Here is a 21,255-nt window from a genome sequence, read left to right as displayed (position 1 = left end):
TGTATATACAGTCAGCCACTCTTTTTATATGTAGAAGAGAGATTGGGAAGTAAATGCAAATCTAAATTGGCATGACTACAATAGAGAATGCATAATTTCACTGTATATATTTTGGCAGTGCATTTATATGCATTTCCTGTTAATGCAGTGTCGGATCTCTGTTTAATTTTTGATGCTTAGGGTTCTTCCAGGAGTCAGGAATGACAAACAGACTTAGTTGCAATAGTTCAGTTTATTTGAGAGTACAAACAAAGATACAAATACTAAGCAAACTAAATAAAGAGCTCAGAAACAATGCTGAGAGGTGAATATAGATAGCACTTCTGAAAAATCTATCACTTTTATAGATAAGATAAAGAAAATTCCTTAGATGGAACTGAATTAGTGAATAGGCCACTTAATTAAAACAATTACATCACGTAGGTAATGTGCTAGTACTTAACCAGTGAAAAATGAGGAAGGAAATAAACTATTAGTTTAGCCACTATACTGCTTTCTGCCAGTGAGTGTGAAAGATACATGAGTTTGTTAAAAAGTACAAATCTTATTAAAAGTATTATTCTTAAAAAGTTGTTTCCAACAGTAGCAATATCCAAAAGTGAAATAAGTACCAATAGAGATCTTCAAGCAGTTATTTTGGAAGGATCCTTGTGCGATAGAACTTTTTATCAGAAGAAAGGAGAGGACGTTGAGTGATCCCTAAAATCTCCAGCGGAATTCTGTATAAAGAATTATTTTTTCCAAACCACATTATATCAGTAGGATTCTGAGACCATGCCCTATGTGAACTCTCCCTCGGAATCTTGGGATAACGCCTGAAGTTAGGGTGTTCTGTATCTTGGTTTCCCTTGTAAGATGCCTGATATATGGTAATACCAGATCCACTATTCATTTCAGAAGCTTTCCCAGGGTCCCAAAACTCAACGGTATGGGCAGTCTGCTTTGTTGTAGAGACCTTTTTCTGCCCTAGTCCCTATGAGTGAAAATATAACACAGAATTCAAAAGCAGAGAGCAATGTAATCAGATAAAAATAAATCCATTATTTCCTCAGACAGACCATTATTTCATCACATACAGACCATCAGAAAAGGCCAGAAGCCACCTGAATTTCAAGTTGTCTGCAATGCATGAGTCTAAACACTTAATAATAGCTCCATTTCTCACAGCTGGTCATTCATTATCTTTTATTTTACTATGCTTGATCAAATTAATCAACATTTATATTTAGGAATTCTGAAACAATCTTTTGAAATAAAAAGCAACATACACAAAATGCTGGAGGATCTCAGCAGATCAGGTAGTAACTAGAAAAATGAAAAAATAGTCAATGTTTTGGGCCAAAACCCTGCATGAGGACCAGGCTCATTAAGTTCCGTAATATTTACCATGCATGAAAACTGTTGTAGTTTTCAAACAGCGTGTGCACCACCATGGTTTATGCACTATTTTTGGAGTCCCTCACAGAAGAAAATTTATTTTTATTATTTACTTATTGAGATACTGCATGGAATAGGCTGTTCCAGCCCTTTGAGCCGCATTGCCCAGACGTCCCCGATTTAACCCTAGCCTAATCACAGGACAAGTTACAATGACTAATTAACCTACCAACCACTATGTCTTTGGACTGTGGGAGGAAACGGGAACACCTACAGGAAACCCATATGGCCATGCGGAGAACGTTCAAACTCCTTATAGGCAGCAGCGGGAATTGAACCTGGGTCACCAGTAATGTAAAGTGTTGTGCTACCACAATGCTACCTGTGCTACAATTTGATTCTAGTCAAAGGCTTTCTAGTTTGTAACCTCCAGTAGGTTTAAATCACAACTGAAGCTCTACCCAATTCACATGTGGGGAATGCTGAAATAATGTCTGCTATCAAATGGGGTATATGATTTTTAATATAATAACATAGAGGTCTTTGCATTGTTTTCATTAACATTACGGGGTTATTAGCTACCAAAGAAACATGTTCAAATGAACAAAACCAATTGGGGAAAGATATGTTCTCACATAAAGCAATAAAGCAATTAGTGTTATAAATAGCGTTAGAGAGTGGGGAATCTGTGGAATTCTTTGTTGCAGGCAGCTGTGGAGGCCAAGTCTTTATGTATATTTAAGGCAGAGGTTGATAGATTCTTGACTGGTCAGGGCACGAAGGGATATTGGGACAAGGCAGGAGATTGGAGCTGAGAGGAAAATTGGATCATCCATGATGAAATGGCGGAGCAGATGCGATGGGCCAAATGGCCTAATTCTGCTCCTATATCTTACGGTCTTATGGTCTTAAATGAATAAGTACTCACCAGGTACAAGAAGCAAATCAGCACCTTGGGAGGTCAACATTATAGCAAAATTTTCATTCTTATGAAGAGTAGACAAGCAGAAACAATGGGGAAATTTAAAAATATTTAGCAACAACATCAAATATTTAAATATTTAGAAAAATTAAAACTGTGCTGTTCCATTGCTATAGAAAGTAGGCAATGCTGGACATGGAGGAAGTGATTATATCATTTTATGGTAGAAAACATTACATTGATGGACTGTGTACATATCGAAATTTATTTTAATGCCTTATGAAGATCAATTGCAAACACATATTTAGTGCACTTTACACACTAAGAGACCATAGTATACATCCTATCCCTCAGTATCCTCTCTAGCTTTCTTACCACTTACATGAGGCTCACTAAACTATAATTACCTGGATTTCCCTTTTAGAACAAAGGCACAACTTTTGTTACTGTCCAGTCCTCTGGGACTGTGTCTGTTGCTAGTGAGCACACAAAGATTCTTGGTAAAACCCTAGCAATCTCTTTGTTTGTTACTTTCAATATTCTGGGATATACACTTTCAGACCCTGGGGAATTATGCACCTTAATGCTTTTTTCCAGAAGACCCAGCCCTACCTCCTCCTCAATCTCAAAATATCCCAGCAAATTAGCATGTCCCACTGGTCTCACTCTCCTCCAATTTCTTCTCTTCAGTAAATACCAATGCATAGTTCTCATTGAGTAGCACAACCACTCACTCTGACACCAAGATCAAATCCCCTCTTTTATCCTTGAGTGGAACTACCCTCTCCTTAGTTATCCTCCTTTTCTTAATATAAGATGCCTTGGGATTATCCTTGATATTCATTGCCTCTTTTGATCTTTCTAATCACTGGCTTGAGTACTTTCCTGCTATCTTTATATTCCACAAGGGCCCAGTCTGATTTTAGCTTCCTCAACCTTATGTATGCATTATTTTCCTTCCGGACTAAATTTAGGACATCTGCAGCCATCCTTACCATCTTTGTCCTCACTCCATACTGGAACATGCTGATCCTGATCAGTGGTCTTTAAATAACTCCCACACGTCAGACGCAAACAGCAACCGATCCAAAACAATGTCACTTAGCTCCTGTCTTCATCTGCCCTCCCCAATTTGGTGCCATCCCACAAGATACAATTATAACCAGCTCATAACACTGTTAAAGCATAAGGAGTTGTGTCACTATTCTCAAAATATTCACCCTTTATTAGGTCTGTCATTTGCCCTGGCTCATTTCCCAAAACCAGGTCCAGTACGTTCTCTCCTCTAGATGAACTCTCCACATATTGTTTCGAGAATTCTTCTTAGATACACTAAAGAAATCCTGCCCACCTATTCATCTTGCATTACAGAAGTTCCAATCAATGCTGGGGCAGTTAAAGTCCTCCTCTCTGACAACCTGGTTGTTTCTGTGGCTGGGTTGTCCAGAATTATCTATCTGAATATTTTCACTTAGTCTTCTTGCTCAGAAGGTGAATATGCACAGTAGTCTGGGATCAAAACTGTGGCATGGACTGAAAACAGCAGCTTGGATTCTGTAATAATAACAGCACCAAACTATTAGTATTCTCTGCAACACACACAACGTGCTGGAGGAACTCAGCAGAGCAGGCAGCATCTATAGAAATGAATAAATAGTCTTCTTTTCAGGCCAAAACCCTTCATCAGGACCAGAAGGGAAGGGGGAAGATGCCAGGAAAAGAAGGTGGGGGAAGGAAAGGAGTACAGACCAGAAGGTGATAGACGAAGCCAGGTGGCTGGGAGATGGGGGGATGAAGTAAGAAGATGGGAGGTGATAGGTGGAAAAGGTAAAGATAAAGAGGAGAGTTGACTGTGGGAGAAAGGTAAGAAGGAGGGGCACCAGGGGGAGGTGATGGGTGGGTGAGGAGAAGAGGTAAGAAGGGAGTGAGAGTTGAATTAAAGAGGGAAGGGGAGGGGGTAAAAACTACCGGAAGTTCGAGAGATTGATGGTCATGCCATCAGGTTGGAGGCTACCCAGATAGAATGAGGTGCTGCTCCTCCAACCTGAGAGTGGCCTCACCGTGACAGTATGGAGGCCATGGACTGACATGGCAGAATGGGGATTGGAATTTAGAAGGTTGGCCACCAGGAAATCCTGTCTTTTGTAGATGGAGCAAAGGTGCTCAACAAAGCGGTCGCCCAATCTATGTTGGGCATCTCCTTAGTCCTTGTTACTGATTACTACCCGTTTTTGTTACCTATCAATTCTCAGCTTCTTACATCACCTGCCCCCCCTGCCCTCCTGGCTTCACCTATCACCTTCCAGCTTATACTCCTTCCCCTCCCCTCCCCCACCTTCTTATTCTGGCTTCTTCCCCCTTCCTTTCCAGTCTTGATGAACGGTCTCAGCCTGAAATGTTGACTGCTTATTCATTTCCATAGATGCTGCCTGACCTGCTGAGTTCCTCCAGCATTTTGTGTGTGTGTTGCTCTGGATTTCCGGCATCTGCAGAAACTCTGTGTTTAGACCATAAGACAAAGGAGCAGAAGTAGGCCATTTGGCCCATCGAGTCTGCTCCGCCATTTTATCATGAGCTGATCCATTTTCCTATTTAGTCCCACTCCCCCACCTTCTCACCATAACCTTTGATGCCCTGGCTACTCAGATACCTATCAATCTCTGCCTTAAATACACCCAATGACTTGGCCTCCACTGCCACCCGTGGCAACAAATTCCATAGATTCACCATCCTCTGACTAAAAAAACTTCTTCGCATTTCTGTTCTGAAAGGGCGCCCTTCAATCCTTAAGTCATGCCCTCTCGTACTAGACTCCCCCATCATGGGAAACAACTTTGCCACATCCACTCTGTCCAAGCCGTTTAACATTCGAAATGTTTCTATGAGGTCTCCCCTCATTCTTCTAAACTCCAAGGAATACAGTCCAAGAGCGGACAAACGTTCCTTATATGTTAACCCTCTCATTCCTGTAATCATTCTAGTGAATCTTCTCCGTACCCTCTCCAACGTCAGCACATCCTTTCTTAAATAAGGACTTAATACTTGTATTCTCTGCCAGTATTCTGTGAAACTGAAAGCAATAACATTTCTGCACCAGTAGAGTTTAAAATGGGAATCCTCAAATTGGAGTCAGCAATTCAGATCATCTCTTTCAATTAAACACAAGAAAGTCCGCAGATACTGGAAGTCTAAAGGAACATATACAAAACTCAGCAAATTAGGCAGCATCTTTGGAAAAATGAATAAACAGTCGACATTTCGGGCTAAGACCCTTCTTCAGGACTGGAAGGAAGGGGGATGATGCCAGAATAAAAAGGTGGGTGCAGGGGAAGGAGGATAACTAGAAGGTGTTCTGTGAAGCCAGGTGGGTTGGAGGGAAAGGAATCTGATGGGAGAGGAGAGTGGTCCATCAGAGAAAGGGAAGTTGGGGGGGATCCCGGGGTGGGAGGGGGTGAGAAGCAGGTCTTCTTTGATTAATGCTTAGGGTAGGAGGCAACACAAATTTAATGCTAAATTGCCAGCATTTCTTCAGGTTAGTGTCAGTAAGTTTGGAATCCCTATAAATGTATGCATGAGTGAAGAATCCTGAAATCACACCCCACAGTTCAGCTGAAATTTCCTTTTATGCTCTGATGAGACTGCTCATAAAGTCAAGGGTGGTTAAGTGTGTACGTTATAACCACTCCCTGTCTCAGGAGATCTGCACTAGGTAGCTACAGTCAGTGCACTGGACAGTAGATTGAGTGTCAGTGTGGAAGCTTGATATTGATTTTTCTAGTTCAAAAGATCAGACAGCTTCAGAGAGGAAATGACAGAGCTACTGCATCCAAGTCTCTCTCTAGAAAAGGAAGATAATAGTTCAGAGACTTGGCATAGTGGTGTAACTAGTAGAGATGCTCTGCTAGAGATACTCGCAGAACCTGAGGCTGGGGTTCAATCCTGACATTGTGTTCTGTCTGTGTAAAGTTTTCATGTTCTCCTCTGGCCACTTGGGTTTCCTCTGAGTTTGCTCTGGTTTTCCCCTACATCCTGAAGATTTGTGGGTTGGTAGCTTCATTGGTCATTGTAACTTGCCCCTTTTTGTCTAAGTGAGTCATATGGAGGTGGGATGTAATGTTGAAAAGACTGGAAGAAAAGAACATAGGACTGGTGTAGGATAATGAAAATGGGTAATGGGTAATTGGTACTTGGTCGGCTGAGGAGCTTGTTTCCACACTGTATCTCTCTCCTTATGAGAGGCAAAAACACAATTGAAGAGAGCAGAATTCAAACGGCTTTAGATGGCAATGAGAAGAAGAGGGGCTGATGCTGATTTCTACAGATGAATCAAAGGCAACGTTAATGAAGTTAATTTTGCTTTAAACAAGTCTTAATTGGTTTTAACAAGCTTAATATAAAAATAAAGTCCCCAGTAATTTCAGATCTAGTTTGAGGCGAAATTGGCAACTTCATTTCCATTATTATCTCCATTTTCACTGTTCTCTGAAAATGCAATAAAATTATCAGGGAGGACAGAGTCTTTAATCATCGCAGGGGTGGCCCCAGAATTTCATAAGATGAGCAATTAGAGATCAGCATTTGCCTTTAAACATAAACAAATTTTGAAATTTCATATAAGGTTCAATTTAATCATTCTTCTGTACATCAAGTCAGAGAAAAACTCAGCACAGAAACAGGCCCTTCAGCCCATCTAGTCTGTGCTGAACCATTTAAACTGTCTACTCCCATCGATCTTCTGCCAGACCATAACCTTCCATACCCCTACCTATCCAAACTTCTCAAACATTACAATCAAGCTTACATGGGATGCACCTCTTGTGCTGGCAGCTCGTTCCATACTCCCATGGCTCTCTGAGTGAAAAGTTTCCCCTCATGTTCCCCTTGAACTTTTCACCTTTCATCCTTAACCCATGATCTCTAGAGGCAGTCCCATCCAATCTCAGTGGAAAACACCTACTTGCATTTACCCTATCTATACCCTTCATAATTTTGCATACCTCTATCAAATCTCTTCTGAATCTCCTACATTCCAAGGTCCTAACCTATTCAATCTTTCCACTCAGGTCCTCCAGACCAAGCAACATCCTTGTAATTTGTCTCTGTACTCTTTCAACCTTATTTACTGTACATCTTTCCTTCATGTAGGTGATCAAACTGCACACAATACTCCAAATTTGGCTTCACATGTTGAAGGTAATTACACTGCCTCATCAATATTGGTAATAATATTCTATTCCATGCATGAATAATATTTCTTAAATGGAATGGTTTGTCAGGAGTCAACAAATTAAAGTCCAGTACTTACGAAGGTAAGATGCTCGCCTGTGTGCCTCAAACTGTATTTATTGTCATGAGCTGAAAATGGAAATTTCCCCTGCAATAGATTCTGACAAAATATAAAATGTTTCAGTAATGGATAACATTTACATCAATCAAATGTGATGGAAAAAATACAGTTTAATTCACAATGAAGGTTATGGGTTCAAACCATTTCCTGGACTTCAATGAGTCATAGCTTCATCACTGCACTTAATACCTTTAAATGCAATGCCAAACTGAGGTCAAAACCACTCTTCAGGTGAACAATCAAGATTCAATGACACCACTCAAGTAGCAGAAAGAATCAAAAAAACTATATAAAAAACTATAAAACTACAAAAAAAAACTATAAAAAATGACTTCATATATCTGATATTTCTGTGGGGATGCTGAGCCCTGTATTTGCCAACAGGGAAACATTGCAGTTTTCATAAGTTGTAAATAATTTAGGATGCCTTGAAACCTTAGAGAAAGTTATAAATCTAGATTATGTGTTCACTTTTTCTGCAGCTAAAATTTAACAAAGCTGCAAATCCATCCTGTTTCTGAATTTTAAGAATTACCATCATCGAACTTAAATGCCAGTTTAATCTCTACTAAAGTTGTAAAGTACACAATGCCATTGCTAATCTTTGAGAAGCTATTGTTTTCATAGCCTGAAATATGAAACTAGCTTATCTTGTTTGATGTTGGTAGTCTTTAAACTTTGCCAATTTAATAGTTTTCACTTGAAAACTAAAGAAAGAAAAGGAACGTAGTCTTATTCTAATTTTAAGCTTGTGACTCAGTAATGAAGTTGAAATTTGTACTGGCACACGAAATATATAACATATACTGACAGAAACTCTGTTCCCTAACCAATACTATTCCTCGTTCTGGCAACTATCTTCAGCTTGTAGCAAGCTGCTCACAGACTTGGCATCATTCTTGATCCCTGAAGTGAGAACAACTTAAATGAGTAATCAAGAAACAGTGGATGCTGCAGGCCTGAAGTTATAAAATGGAGACATTCGGCAAGGCAGGCAACATCTGTAGGAAGAGAACCAGGGTTAACAGTACACTTTAGTTCTAATGAACTAAATATGTAATTTTTATTCAATTTTCTCTCCACAGATGCTGTTTGACCTACTGTGCATTTTCAGAATTTTACATTTTCTTCTCAAATTCATAACATCACTACATGATTTGTTTTCACCTATGTAACATCACTCCTCTGCTGCTGATAACTTCATCTACATTTCTGCTACCTGTAGAATAGACATACTCCTGGAGATTGATACGTTCTTGATTAATTAGAGCATCAGCAGTTAGGGGGAGAAGGCAGGAAAATGGGGTTGAGGGGAATAATAAATCAGCCATGATGGTATGGTGGAGCAGAATTGATTGGCCAAATGGCCTAATTCTGCTCCTAGGTCTAATGGTCTTCCATATTCTACCTTCCAGAAATATAGTCATCTAAAATTAAGCAGTCTGTGTCCTGACTAATTACTAATTCTGTTCATCCATTGTTTTCTGCTGCGTGCATTACCCTATGTTCATCTCCTGGTTAAGTAACCTGTCGATTTCATCGATGTAATTTCCTCCAGCATTATAAACCTCATAGAGATCTTCACTCCTCTGATTCTGAAGTCTTGAGCAACTGTTATTTTAATTGTCTCACCAATGGCAAAGTTCTTTGTTCTGGAAATTTAACATTAGACCTTTCTGCGTCTGTTTGCCCCTTTGAAGATGTTTGACAAAATTTTCATCTTCTGCATAATTATCTTCATATGCAGCTGGGGGTAACTTTTGTTCCTATACACAGTTGCAAACTGATGGGATGATACACTGCATAAAAGTGACTAATCAATATGTTATTTTTGGTATAGCAAAAATGTTCTCAACAATGAGTTGAGGAAAACTAAATTTTAAAGCATAAATAAATGGGACCTCAATCAATAAATTGTGCATTTGAAAAGATGAGAAGTGTTGGATAGAATCCTGCATTATTTTCCATATATAACTATTGGTGAGAGAACTTCCTGCTGTCTGATTTAGCACAATATCCATAAGTTTCAGTCCACTTGAGATTTGATTTTCAAAACTAACTTCTGCTGATGACAGCATTATTACAAAATAATTTAAGGAATTGCCCTGATGTGCAGCATTAGTTCAAATGTAAAACAGTTCATTGCTCTACCTGGGCCCTGACACACCAGCGGACTTAATCAATTAGGGGGATGTAAATAGGGGAAACCTCTAAGTTATTGACTAAGCATCATCAATCTTGTACAGCTGATATTTCAGTACTTATTCATGCAGAATTCCACTTGAAAGAAGAACATATAGTAGGAAAAACACTGAATGTAATCCTTGTTAAGTTCTTCAATATTCTATAAAGCAACTTTTGCTTTGTTTCTGGAAATAGAGAATCCATTTTGAGTGTGTACTTCCCATTGTCACAATTTGCCAAATAAACCATTTAGGTATATTAACCATGCAACAGAAAGCATGAAATTTGACATTAATATTGATAATCAAAGCCAAATTTTAGAACACATTTATCCTGTCTGGAAAGGAAAAGAAATATTCTCCATTTTGACACACCAGCTGTTATGCCACCAAAAACAGCAGGGGTGTCAAGAACTAGCACATTTGTTGGATTGGACCATAATTAAATTGGAGATATTGTGAATTGTAAATATTTGATTTAATCATGTTTTAAATTCAAAGCCCAATTAACAAAATTGGAATACTTTCCCCTTCATATTACGTGGCAATGCATTAGTTTTTGGCAGAACCAACAATAACTGGGCAAATGTCATCTGAAATGGTCTCTTTTGAACAGAGAGCACAAATAGATTTGCAGAAAAAAAAGCTAGTTCTGGAATGTAAATTAATTATATAATTCTAATGGAAAAGTTTCTAATGCTATGATCTTCATAAGCTTACCTCCTTACCTTCTCATGCACTTTGAACAATAATGGTAAACTATCATTTAACTTGCTTGGAGAAAAAATACTTTCATGTGTTGTAATGTATTCAACTTTTGTGGATTTAGAAACAGTAGCAAATGGAGATTCTTGCACATCTGAATGGGGAAACTGAAAGAACAGGACAGGACTGAATCCGATCACTGGTTTGCCGTATCAAAATGCAACACCTCACATTTCTCTGAATGAAGCTCCATATGTCATTCTTAGTCCCACTGGCCCACATTATCGAGATCCTACTATCATCTTGGACAACACACACAAAATGCTGGAGGAACTCAGCAGGTCAGGCAGCATCCATGGAACAAAGTAAACAATCGACATTTCAGGCTGAGGCCCTTCATGAGTTCTGAACCACCAGGTTCAAGAACAGTTACTATCCCTCAACCATCAGGCTCTTGAACAAAAGGGGATAACTGCAATCATTCTATTTCTGGTGTTCCCACAACTGATAGTCTCACTTTAAGGACTCTTTACCTTATTATTTCATACTTGTTATTTATTGCATAGCTTGTTGTTCATTGATCCTGTTTACAGTTACTGTTCTATAGATTTGCTAAGTATGCCCACAGGAAAAAACAACTTCAAGGTTGGTATGTGGTGACATGAATATACTCTGATAGTAAATTTTACTTTGAACTTTGAACCAAGACTTGTGATAAACACCAGCTGTTCATATGACTATCCACCATCTGCCCCCATGGCTTCATGAGACACTGATCAGGGGGCTAAGCAGGTGCTACACCTTGCCAAAGGGTGACCTGTAGGCTAGCAGAGGGAAGGAGTACCTTACACCTCCTCTGGTAGAAACGTATCTCCACTCCACCTTCTGGCTTTATAAATACAGGTCTTCATTTCCTATTTTACTTGCAGTTCCCCAGTTTGATTCTTCCTCTTGGATTATTGTATAGATTTTGTATAGATTATTGTATAGATTTTGAATTAATCTCAAAAGAGATGGCAATGTCACGTAAAACTATCCAATGGGCGTTCCCACCAAATGAACCAAGAGATGCCTCGGAATCTAGAAGTAAATCATCCATGTTTGAGCACAAACTTCTGATAAGCTATTGGCAAAAAATAATTCTGTGTTGTCTTGGTGTTTCATATTTAAGGCAGAAATTGACAGATTCTTGATTGCTCAGGACATGAAGGGATATGGGGAGAAGACAGGAGACTGGGGCTGAGAGCGAAAATGGATCAACCATGATGAAATGACAGAGTAGACTTGATGTGCCAAATGGCCTAATTCTGCTTCTATATTTTACGGTCTTCATGAGTTGAGGCTGATGCCTTATGGGTATAGCCTTACATATTTTGCATTTCTGAAGTGCTTTGGTCTATAAACTCAGTACTACGTATCTTGCTCTGTATAAGGCAATTAAGCACATCAAGTGTAAGCAGTTAAGCAACACTCACAAAATGCTGGAGGAACTCAGCGTGTCAGGCAGCATCAATGGAGGGAAATAAACAGTGAGCATCTCAGGCCGAGACCCTTCGTCGGGACTGGAAGGGAAGGGGACAAAAAGCAGAATGAGAAGGGGTGGGGAGGAATACAAGATGGCAGGTGGTAGGACTCGGTAAAGAGGTGGGAGGAGGAGGAGTGATAAACAGAAGCTAGCAGGTGAAGGGCTAAGGAAGAAGGAATTTGATAGAAGAGGACAGTGCATTAAAGGGAAGGGGGATGTGAATCGGAGGGAGGTGATGGGGAGAAGAAGTGGAAAGGATGAGATGGCCAGCAGATTAGGGGAAAAACAAAAATAAAAGGATGGGAGGGAACGGAAATCAGCGATTATCAGAGACTAGAGAAATCAATGTTCCTGCTATCAAGTTGGAGACTACCCAGGTGAAATATAAGGTGTTACTTCTCCAAAAAGTGTTTGGCCTCATCATAAAGGTAGAGAAGGCCATGGACAGATATACTTGTGTGGGAATGGGAAGTAGAACTGAAGAAAGTGGTCGCCAGGAGATCCTACATTTTGCAACTGACAGATCAAAGTTGCTTGAAGCAGTCCCCCAATTTGCCTTTGGTCTCACTGACATAGGAACATCCAAACCATGAACACTGGATTCAATAGACCCTGTCAGACTCACAGGTGAGGGGTTATTTGAGGGCCTGAATGGTGGTGAGGGAGGAACTGAAGGGGCAGGTGTGGCACCTATTGTGGTTACAGGAATAAGTGCCAAGAGGAAGATCTGTTGGGGGGGGGGGGGCAAGGAGTGGACAAATAATTTTCTAACTTATGGTTTTCCAACCTGATGGCATTAACATTGATTCTTCCAGCTTCCAGTAATCTCCTTCCTCTGTTTCCCCTCATGCCCTTTTTGTTTCTACGGCCCTCTCATCCCTTCTTTTCCCCACCCCAGTCAGCTCCCTCAGGCTCACCCGCCATCGTCGTCGTTAGGTCGCATCTGGAATTTCCAGTTGGCGGACGATTTCCCTCCACGCCGCTCTGACACATTGGGAAATCGTGTACTCGGCAGGTTATAGCAGTGGTCTGCCTTTGCCTACTGCCGGGTGAGCTTAACGAGATCACCACCTCTTGCGGTGGATGACCAGGAGGGTCATTACGTTCTCTTTATTCCACTGCACTCTCCTATCCTTCTTCTTCAGTCTTTTACCTTTTCCACATATCACTTCCCAACTTCTCACCTCATCCTCTCTCCCCCACCCACTCACCTTCCCCTTACCTGATCTCACCTTTCACCTGCTAGCTTGTACTTCTTCCCCTCCTTTTTACTCTGGCTTCTTCCTTCCTTCCTTTTCGAGCCCAGATGAAGGTTCACAGCCCAAAACATTGACTGTTTATTTCCCTCCACTGATGCTGCCTGAGCTGCTGAGTCCCTCAAGAATTTTGGGTGTATTGATCAAGATTTCCAGCATCTGCAGAATCTCCTTTCTTTGAAGTGTGACAGTTATTGATCATTAGTTTTCTTACAGCTCTTAGAAATGTCTTTTCCTGCATTCCACTCGCAGGCATCAGCTAGATGAAACCACAGTATTATATCCCAAGGAGAGAAAACTGAATCAATCTCAGACAATATAAATTTATCCTGCATCAGGACTTTTCTGTGATCTTAAGAAAAAGTTGAGAAAGTCAATACATGGCATAAAGCATGTGAATAACCAGATGATGTTGCAAATCTATTGTGGCAGACATGTCTTGGTGATCTCTTGTACGATAAATGTGAAATTGAAGTTTACTTAAATGAAGAGCAACACATACAAAATGCTGGAGGAACACAGCAGGTCAGGCTGTATCTATGGAAAGGAATAAACAGTCCATGTTTCAGGCCAAAATCCTTCATTGCCCCCTATCTGGAATGAAAGGTTTATCAAATGCAGTGTTTGATGGCTCTGGCCTGTACTTGCTGGAATTCAGAAGAATTGGGGATGGGGGGAAGAGGGTATTTCATTGAAACCTATTGGATGTTGAAAGGCCTAGATAAACCGGATGAGGAGAAGATTTTCCTATAGTGGAGGGCATCTAGGACCAGAGGGCACAATCTCAAAATAGAATGGAGATAAGGAGGAATTTCTTTAGCCAGATGGTGATGAATCTGTGGAATTTGTTGCCACAGGCAGTGGTGAAGGCCAGGTCTTTGGGTGTATTTAAAGTGGAGTTTGATAGATTCTTGATAAATCAGGGTGTGAAAGGTTACAGGGAGAAGGCAGGAGAATGGGGTTGAGAGGGAAATGGATCAGGCATGATCAAATTGCAGAGCAGACTTGATAGGTCAAATGGCCTACTTCTACTCCTATGTCTTGTGTTTTTATGATCAGAAATCAGGACCCTTCATCATTATTTAAATGAAAACCAATTTTTCTGAACAAAAACTCGGATAAATTGTTTATCTTATATGTATTAATGTTTTAGCTAGATTTACTCCAATCTGCTAAATATGATGGGCAGCATCCATCATTAAGGACCCCCATCACCCAGGACATGTCCTCTTTTCATTGCTGCCATCAAGAGGGGTTACAGGAGCCTGAACACACTCACTCAACAATTCAGGAACAGCTTCTTCCTCTCTGCCACCAGGTTTGTGAATTTATGGACATTGAACCAATGAACCCTGCCTTGCTGCTCCCCGCCCCCCCCCCGCCTTTCTGCACTACTTATTAGACTCTTTAAAAATATATACTTACTGTAACTTACAGATGTTTAATTGTATATTGCAATATACTGCTGCTGCATTACAACACATTTCACTACATATGCCAGTGATATTAAACCTAATTCTGATTATTTATTCACTTAAAAGGCTTAAATTGTGACTCTGCTCCGTAACTGAAATGCGTATAATGGAAAACATCAGTTACTGAAACCTATAAAGTTGACTTTTGCTAAAAGTGTGCTGGTAATGAAATTTATACTGGCTCAAAACGTTTAATCAAACTATTGTATTACAAGAGGTACTGACGTATAACATACAGTTACGAACAAAATTTATCATGTTGTTTTGGATTTTTGCCACTTTTATGTAGAGTTTTCAAAAACAAGTTTTGGATGAACGTTTTGTTTCTTGGAAATTGAATTGAATTGACGTTATTACTTACATATTTCATATACATGAGGAGTAAAAATCTTTACCTTACCTGTCCGTCTAAATGTGCAATGTGCAATTCGTTAGAAATACTAAATCAATTTAGGCGAATTTAAATAAACTGGGTCATTACTACTTTTTCATCCACTGTTTAATAAAATTATGAAATACTAAATTATCAACGCATTTTGTTTCTATTCATTATCTTACCCATCGACCTTCGTTTAGTGAGCACGGGTTGTATTTCCTTCCTTTTGGCATTCTATCCCAAGGCTGCGGAGAAAGGATTCAGATTGATTCCTTGGTGCTAGCACTTCAACTCTTCAAACAATAGTAAATAAATATTCGACAAGATGAATAGTAATGTGGAATGAGTTGAAACTAGTGTTCAGGGGCTCACTCTGCGAAGTCCTGCCTGTTACTCGGATGGATCCCCGTTGTTGAGCTTGAATAGTTTACGGAAACCATAGGAACGCAAAACACACCCTTCACAGCGACACACCCTTCACAGCGGACAATAATCCGGATCCAAAAGCAAGAGAATGTTGTAAATATCCAGAAACTACAACAAGAAACGTATCAAGAGATAAAGTTTTTCTTATACTACTAGAGGCCATCTCCAACCCAAAAATATACCTCACTGAACTGCGGCATTGTTCTAAATTTGTTTTGCCGTTTTATTGGTTCTAGGTGGGCTTTACGACTTATCTATCCTGCCCCCCACGACACAAACAGTCCTCTCCAGCAGCAAAGACATCTTCAAGAAGCAGTGCCTTAATAAGGACCATTCATTGAGACCCTCGCCGTTTGGGCCATGCCCTCTTGGATGGGGTTATAACCAGAGTTCATAGGTTAAGGGTGAAAGGTGAAAAGTTGAAAGGGAACATGAGGGGAAACTTCTTTGCTCAGAGGGTCCTGAGAGTGTGGAACGAACTGCCACCAGAAGTGCATGCGAGCACAATTTCAACGTTTGAGCGGTTTGGATAGGTACATGGATGGTATGGGTACGGAGGGCTATGGTCCGGGTTCAGGTCGTTGGGAGTACGCAGTTTAAATGACTCCGCACGGACTAAATGGGTCGAAGGGCCTGCTTCTGCGCTGTACTTTTCTAAGACTCTATCGGGGAGGAAGTACAGGAGCCCAAAGACGCACAGTGTTTTACGAACAGCTTTTTCTCCTTCATCGCCAAATTTCTGCAGAGTTCATGATTGCTACCTTGTTATTCCTTTATTTTACAGTTTTTTTTTGTAATTTGTAGTTCTTATCCATCAAACAACTTTCATGTAATATGTCAGTGAAAATAAATGCGATCCTGATTAAACTAATTCAGTTTGCCTGCTCATGATTCGCGTAAAAGCCTCTTGAACACATCAGCTTCCACCATCACTCCTGGCAGCCCAATCCACACACCCACCACACCGAACATCTGCTCTCCAGTTTTCAACGCATTTCCAGTGGTGGGATCTTGTAGCGTGCAAACTGGCTGCTGTACTTCCCAGAGCAGTAACCACGCTTAGTTCACTAAGCAAAGTATTCTGAGACACCATGAGAAGCTGCTAAGACAAAAACTGGTTTTGGTGCAGCCGTCGATGTGCGGACGGGCGAGGGGAATCCAGAACAGGTGGAAGAGAGAGACAGTAAAGAAGTTACTTTGGTACCCAAAAGTACCAAAATAGGAAACTGTCTTGCTGCAGTATCACATTAGACACACAACGTTCACAAAAAAATACAAATTATACGAACTCTTACAAGAAACAACAGAATCAGAATAAAGGAAAACAGCGTCTGCTGTGATACAGGTCCCAAAAGAAAAGTCCTTTTAAATAGTGGCGGACACGCAATTTCGACTGCGGCATCCGACACTCCGAGAGGGGCAGACCGGAGGTGACGTCATGGTGGGCGGGGCGCAGCCGGCGGGCCGGGCCGGGCTGGGCTCGTGCGGGAGAAGTTTCTAGTGACAGCTCGACATTCCGGTGTGTGGGCGGGTGGGGAGCGGAGCGGAGCGGGGCCCGGAACCGTGTGGGGGGGTAGCGGGGAGGAAAGGTAGGGCCGGGACGGGGGGAAATAAACGGCCTCTGGCCCTCTTGCGAGCCGTGCCCTAAGCGTCGTTTATTATCCGCGTGTGTGTAAATATTTCCAGAAGGTTCTGGCTTAGTTTGATGGTTCCCTCCAGGAAGTTGACTCTTTCCCCGCAGCTTACGGCACCGAGCGAGGAACGATGGAGGCTAGGGAGCACCGGGAGTGTGCAGCGGTAGCTGGCGGCTCTCCCCCTCGGACCGCCGCCAACCACAGCGACAGGGAGGATGGTGACTTCAAACAGGTAGCGTTTCCCTTGCTCCATCTCAAACTTTTGAAGCCCGTCTACTTATTTATGTCCAACGAAAGATCACGTAATGTTCGGGGGGACATGGGGACCCTTGTCCGCTGTTAGACTGCGATTAAATGTTGCATTGTTGTGTCCGCGTTCCGTTCAAGACATGTCCACGTTAAGTCTCTTTATTTCGAAAGTATGCCGCTGCATTGAAGCTGTTAGGTGAATTGGGACTTCCCCCTATGTTAAAGGGTGTTTTTATACTAAAAATGTGATAGTAAGAGCAGAATACTAAAGAAAGAGTGAGGTGTGTTGAGCTTGTTCTCTTGCGATCAAAACACGGAAGTGACTCGCACGTGGTCCTGTTTAACACACTTTTCCCCTCATCTACCCCTAGTGGGATTCCCATCTGCAGTCCAGAGGGTTTTTAAGGACACGTAGACGAATTGCACATAAAACCCGTTGTGCAGATGCTGTTTCAACTGCAGTGTGTGTGTGCTTCCTTGGTGTTTATTTCAAATTTCCAACAATTGTATTAGGTTTATTTGATTCTTCTCTTCTCCACCCCCCACCCCACCACCATGATTAAATTTCAAATATTTCCCTCACTCCATTGAAAGGAAAACAAGGAACAAACTTGGGTAACGGATACTTTGGGTTAAGCAATTTCAGTTTAGGTAAGCCTTGTCAATGTTCTTTATGCAGTTTTAATTTGACTGATATGGCAATGTTGCCTAATACATTTATTGCTTGCATTCTTCTGGAAGATAGGAGACTAAGTTACAAATTGTACATCCGACTTGTAAGCATGGGTAATGTGCGCAATGTTGACTGAGAAATGCAGTGCCTCTTTTTTGGGGTGTTTGTTACAAGATGAAAAATTGTGTCCACTTTTTGGCTCTGTGCACTTTATGTTCTTGAGCTGCTTGCTGGTTATTTGATAAAATGATGTGTGCAGGTTGAATATCCCAATCATTAATTAATGGAAACATTATGTGGCGAGGGAGTTTGACAATATGATCAGCTACATTTTTGTATAGTATTCACAGTAAGGCTATAGATTTGATGGCTATTGTGTTCAGTTTTGGTCTCCAAATTTGAGGAAGGACATTCTTGCTATTGAGGGAGTGCAGTGGAGGTTCACGAGGTTAATTCCAGGATGGTGGGACTGTCATATGTTGAAAGATTGGAGTGACTGGGCTTGTATACACTGGAATTTAGAAGGATGAGAGGGGATCTGATTGAAACATATAAGATTATTAAGGGATTGGACATGCTAGAGGCAGGAAACATGTTCCCGATGTTGGGGGAGTCCAGAACCAGAGGCCACAATTTGAGAATAAGGGGTAGGCCATTTAGAATGGAGTTGAGGAAAAACTTTTTCACCCAGAGAGTTGTGGATCTATGGAATACTCTGCCTCAGAAGGCAGTGGAGGCCAATTCTCTGGATGCTTTCAAGAAAAAGTTAGATAGAGCTCTTAATGATAGCAGAGTCAAGGGATATGGGGAGAAGGCAGGAATGGGGTACTGATTGTGGATGATCAGCCATGATCACAGTGAATGGTGGTGCTGGCTTGAACCTATTGTCTATTGGCTTGATTCCAATATAATCTTGCCTGCCTGTAGAAATATGTTAGATCTTGCACAAGGATTCACTTGCTCTTTTATTGAAATGGGTAAATGACTGAGCTTTGACGAAACAAGGACCATTTTGTGACAGATTAAACCAGGTCAGTTTTAGTACTTTGATTCCTAGAAAGCACTCCAACTAGAATGAGATCGGAGTCTGAGATGGTTGTTGGACCAAGGAGGGATAAGCAGGTTGTACTGAGGAAGGTAGGTGGAAGACACTGGCGTATGAATAATAGATGGAAGTAGACAGAAGAAACATCATTCTACTTGTATTATGGTGTTTCAGCTGCATTCACTACACCAACAAACAAATTGCTGATAGACATCACTTTGGGAAAGTTTATATTTTTTTACTGGTGCCAAGCTGTATCTGCACTTGCCCTTCCCTTGGACTACATCAGTGAGGTGGAGAGAGGGAACCTGCTGCATGGGCAGCAGCTGGTTCTTCAAATCTTCCCACCCAGGCTTACACCCTGGAAAGGACACAGTCCACCAGAGACGCAAACCCACGATCCCCTGGGATAGACAGCAGCCTACTATTTTTTACTGATGGATCGCCCTTCTAACAGCCTGAAGAACTACTGCATTCTTACTACTTTGACAGTGCCTTGTTCTGTTATGTCCTTTTGAGAGCTATTTCTTTCATTGTTACACTCAGCTTAATTTTGGCAAAGTAAGGTGGCAACAGAATTACTACATTGGGAAACTTGTAGAAACATTAGAAATGAACAGTTTTCAGATCAAACAGTCATATGCATTTGGCTAAGGTTTATAGCTTACAAGAAGACTGTTGGAAAGTGTGGAAAAGTGGCAATGGAAGGATAAGCAGCAGTAGCAGACTTGGAGAGGCAAACAACTCAACAGCATAGTGTGGAAACACACACACACACACACACACACACACACACACACACACACACACACACACACAATGCTGGAGGAACTCAGCAGGCCAGGTAGCATCTATGGAAAAAAAAGTACAGTCGTTTTAGGCCGAGACCCTTCATCTGATGAAGTGAGGATTGTTCACTCTTTTACGTAGATACTACCTGGCCTGCTGAGTTCCTCCAGCATATTTGTGTGTAGCACTTTGGATTTCTAGCATCTGTAGATTTCCACGTTGCACAAGAAACAAACCCTTTGGCCCAATTGGTCCATACTGACCATGATTCCCATTTAAGATAGACCTATTTTCACATGTTTGGCCCATATCCCTCTAATTTTCCTATCAATTCAAGACAGTGAAGTGTGTACTAACTAGTATGCAATTAAATAAGATGTCTTAAAAAGATCGAAGCCCTAAGGTGGATACCAAAGCAGTTTCCCTCAGTGATTGTAACATTATTAACGATCCTCTGAATTCTTTGTTTGATGAAAGAAATATTAAGAGATGTATGTAAATTACATAAATTAACATTCACCCATCATGTCCATTGTGAATGAAAACAAAGCCAGCCAGATCAATTCCAATTACAGTTCACAGAACATTGCTCTGTTATTGTACATCAACTACTCAGCCAGTGCTTTTCAAATAGTAAAGAGTTAATGCCGTCTATCATTTCAAGTAATAAACTCTAGGTTCTCATCACATCCTGTGCAAAGATAATTTTGCTTGGGCTCTGTTAATCCTTCAACCATTTTTAATTAATGCCCTTATTATTTGCTGACAGCTATTGAATGCAGATGGATGACATACGTTGAGCTAAAGGAGTTGATAAGTGAACTTTATAATTTGTGCTCTTTATAATTTGTTACTTATGTTTTAGTGATAAACTGTCTAGTTAACCAGAGATGCTGTTGATTAAAACTTTTGTCATGTATAACAATAGACCGCATTTGATGTTCACATACTGTCATCCAATCACATGCATTAATCCTCAATTTTCAAGTTGGAGCTTCCAATATCAATTGGTTCCATCCAATTTTTATTTACTCCCCAAATTAATATGACACTTGTGTCAAAGCAGGATAAACTAAATATTTTGCACCAAGAAGAATTATGAAAAGACATGGTTTAGGTTACTGGCCTCTACCTCAGACTGACTAACAAAATAGCAGATAATACTTAATACCTTTTGATCCCAAATATTTTGCTTCAATCTATGTTGGAGATCCACACTGTCTAACAACAAGAATTGAATGGTGCAAAATATGCTGTATATTTTACTGCATTC

General features: G+C 40.7%; 2 protein-coding genes across 4 annotated transcripts in view; one reads left to right on the top strand and one right to left on the bottom strand.

Annotated features, from left to right (window-relative positions):
• Positions 1-303: 303 nt before the first annotated feature.
• Positions 304-16,957, bottom strand: LOC140185969 (testis-expressed protein 36-like). Its single transcript, XM_072239781.1, has 5 exons — positions 16,888-16,957; positions 15,349-15,411; positions 10,558-10,701; positions 7,605-7,685; positions 304-973 (listed from the first exon to the last, which is right to left on the bottom strand). The coding sequence occupies exons 2-5, from the start codon at positions 15,397-15,399 to the stop codon at positions 632-634; spliced, it is 618 nt and encodes a 205-aa protein (XP_072095882.1). The 5' UTR covers positions 15,400-15,411; positions 16,888-16,957; the 3' UTR covers positions 304-631.
• Positions 16,958-17,051: 94 nt separating this feature from the next.
• edrf1 (erythroid differentiation regulatory factor 1) overlaps positions 17,052-21,255 on the top strand; it is a 73,517-nt gene continuing 69,313 nt past the window's right edge. For 2 of the 3 annotated variants that reach the window (XM_072239421.1, XM_072239422.1), the window contains exon 1: positions 17,176-17,458. In XM_072239421.1, coding sequence (XP_072095522.1) covers positions 17,357-17,458 — 102 coding nt within the window. In that variant the 5' untranslated portion in view covers positions 17,176-17,356. Of the gene's footprint in view, positions 17,112-17,175; positions 17,459-21,255 lie in introns of those variants that run through there. The other variant, XM_072239419.1, reaches the window with a different exon arrangement.

Source organism: Mobula birostris, chromosome 21 (assembly GCF_030028105.1).
Source record: "Mobula birostris isolate sMobBir1 chromosome 21, sMobBir1.hap1, whole genome shotgun sequence".
Taxonomy (NCBI): domain Eukaryota; kingdom Metazoa; phylum Chordata; class Chondrichthyes; order Myliobatiformes; family Myliobatidae; genus Mobula; species Mobula birostris.
The sequence above is the reverse complement of the archived record's forward strand: the minus strand, read 5'-3'. Positions and strand labels throughout refer to the sequence as shown.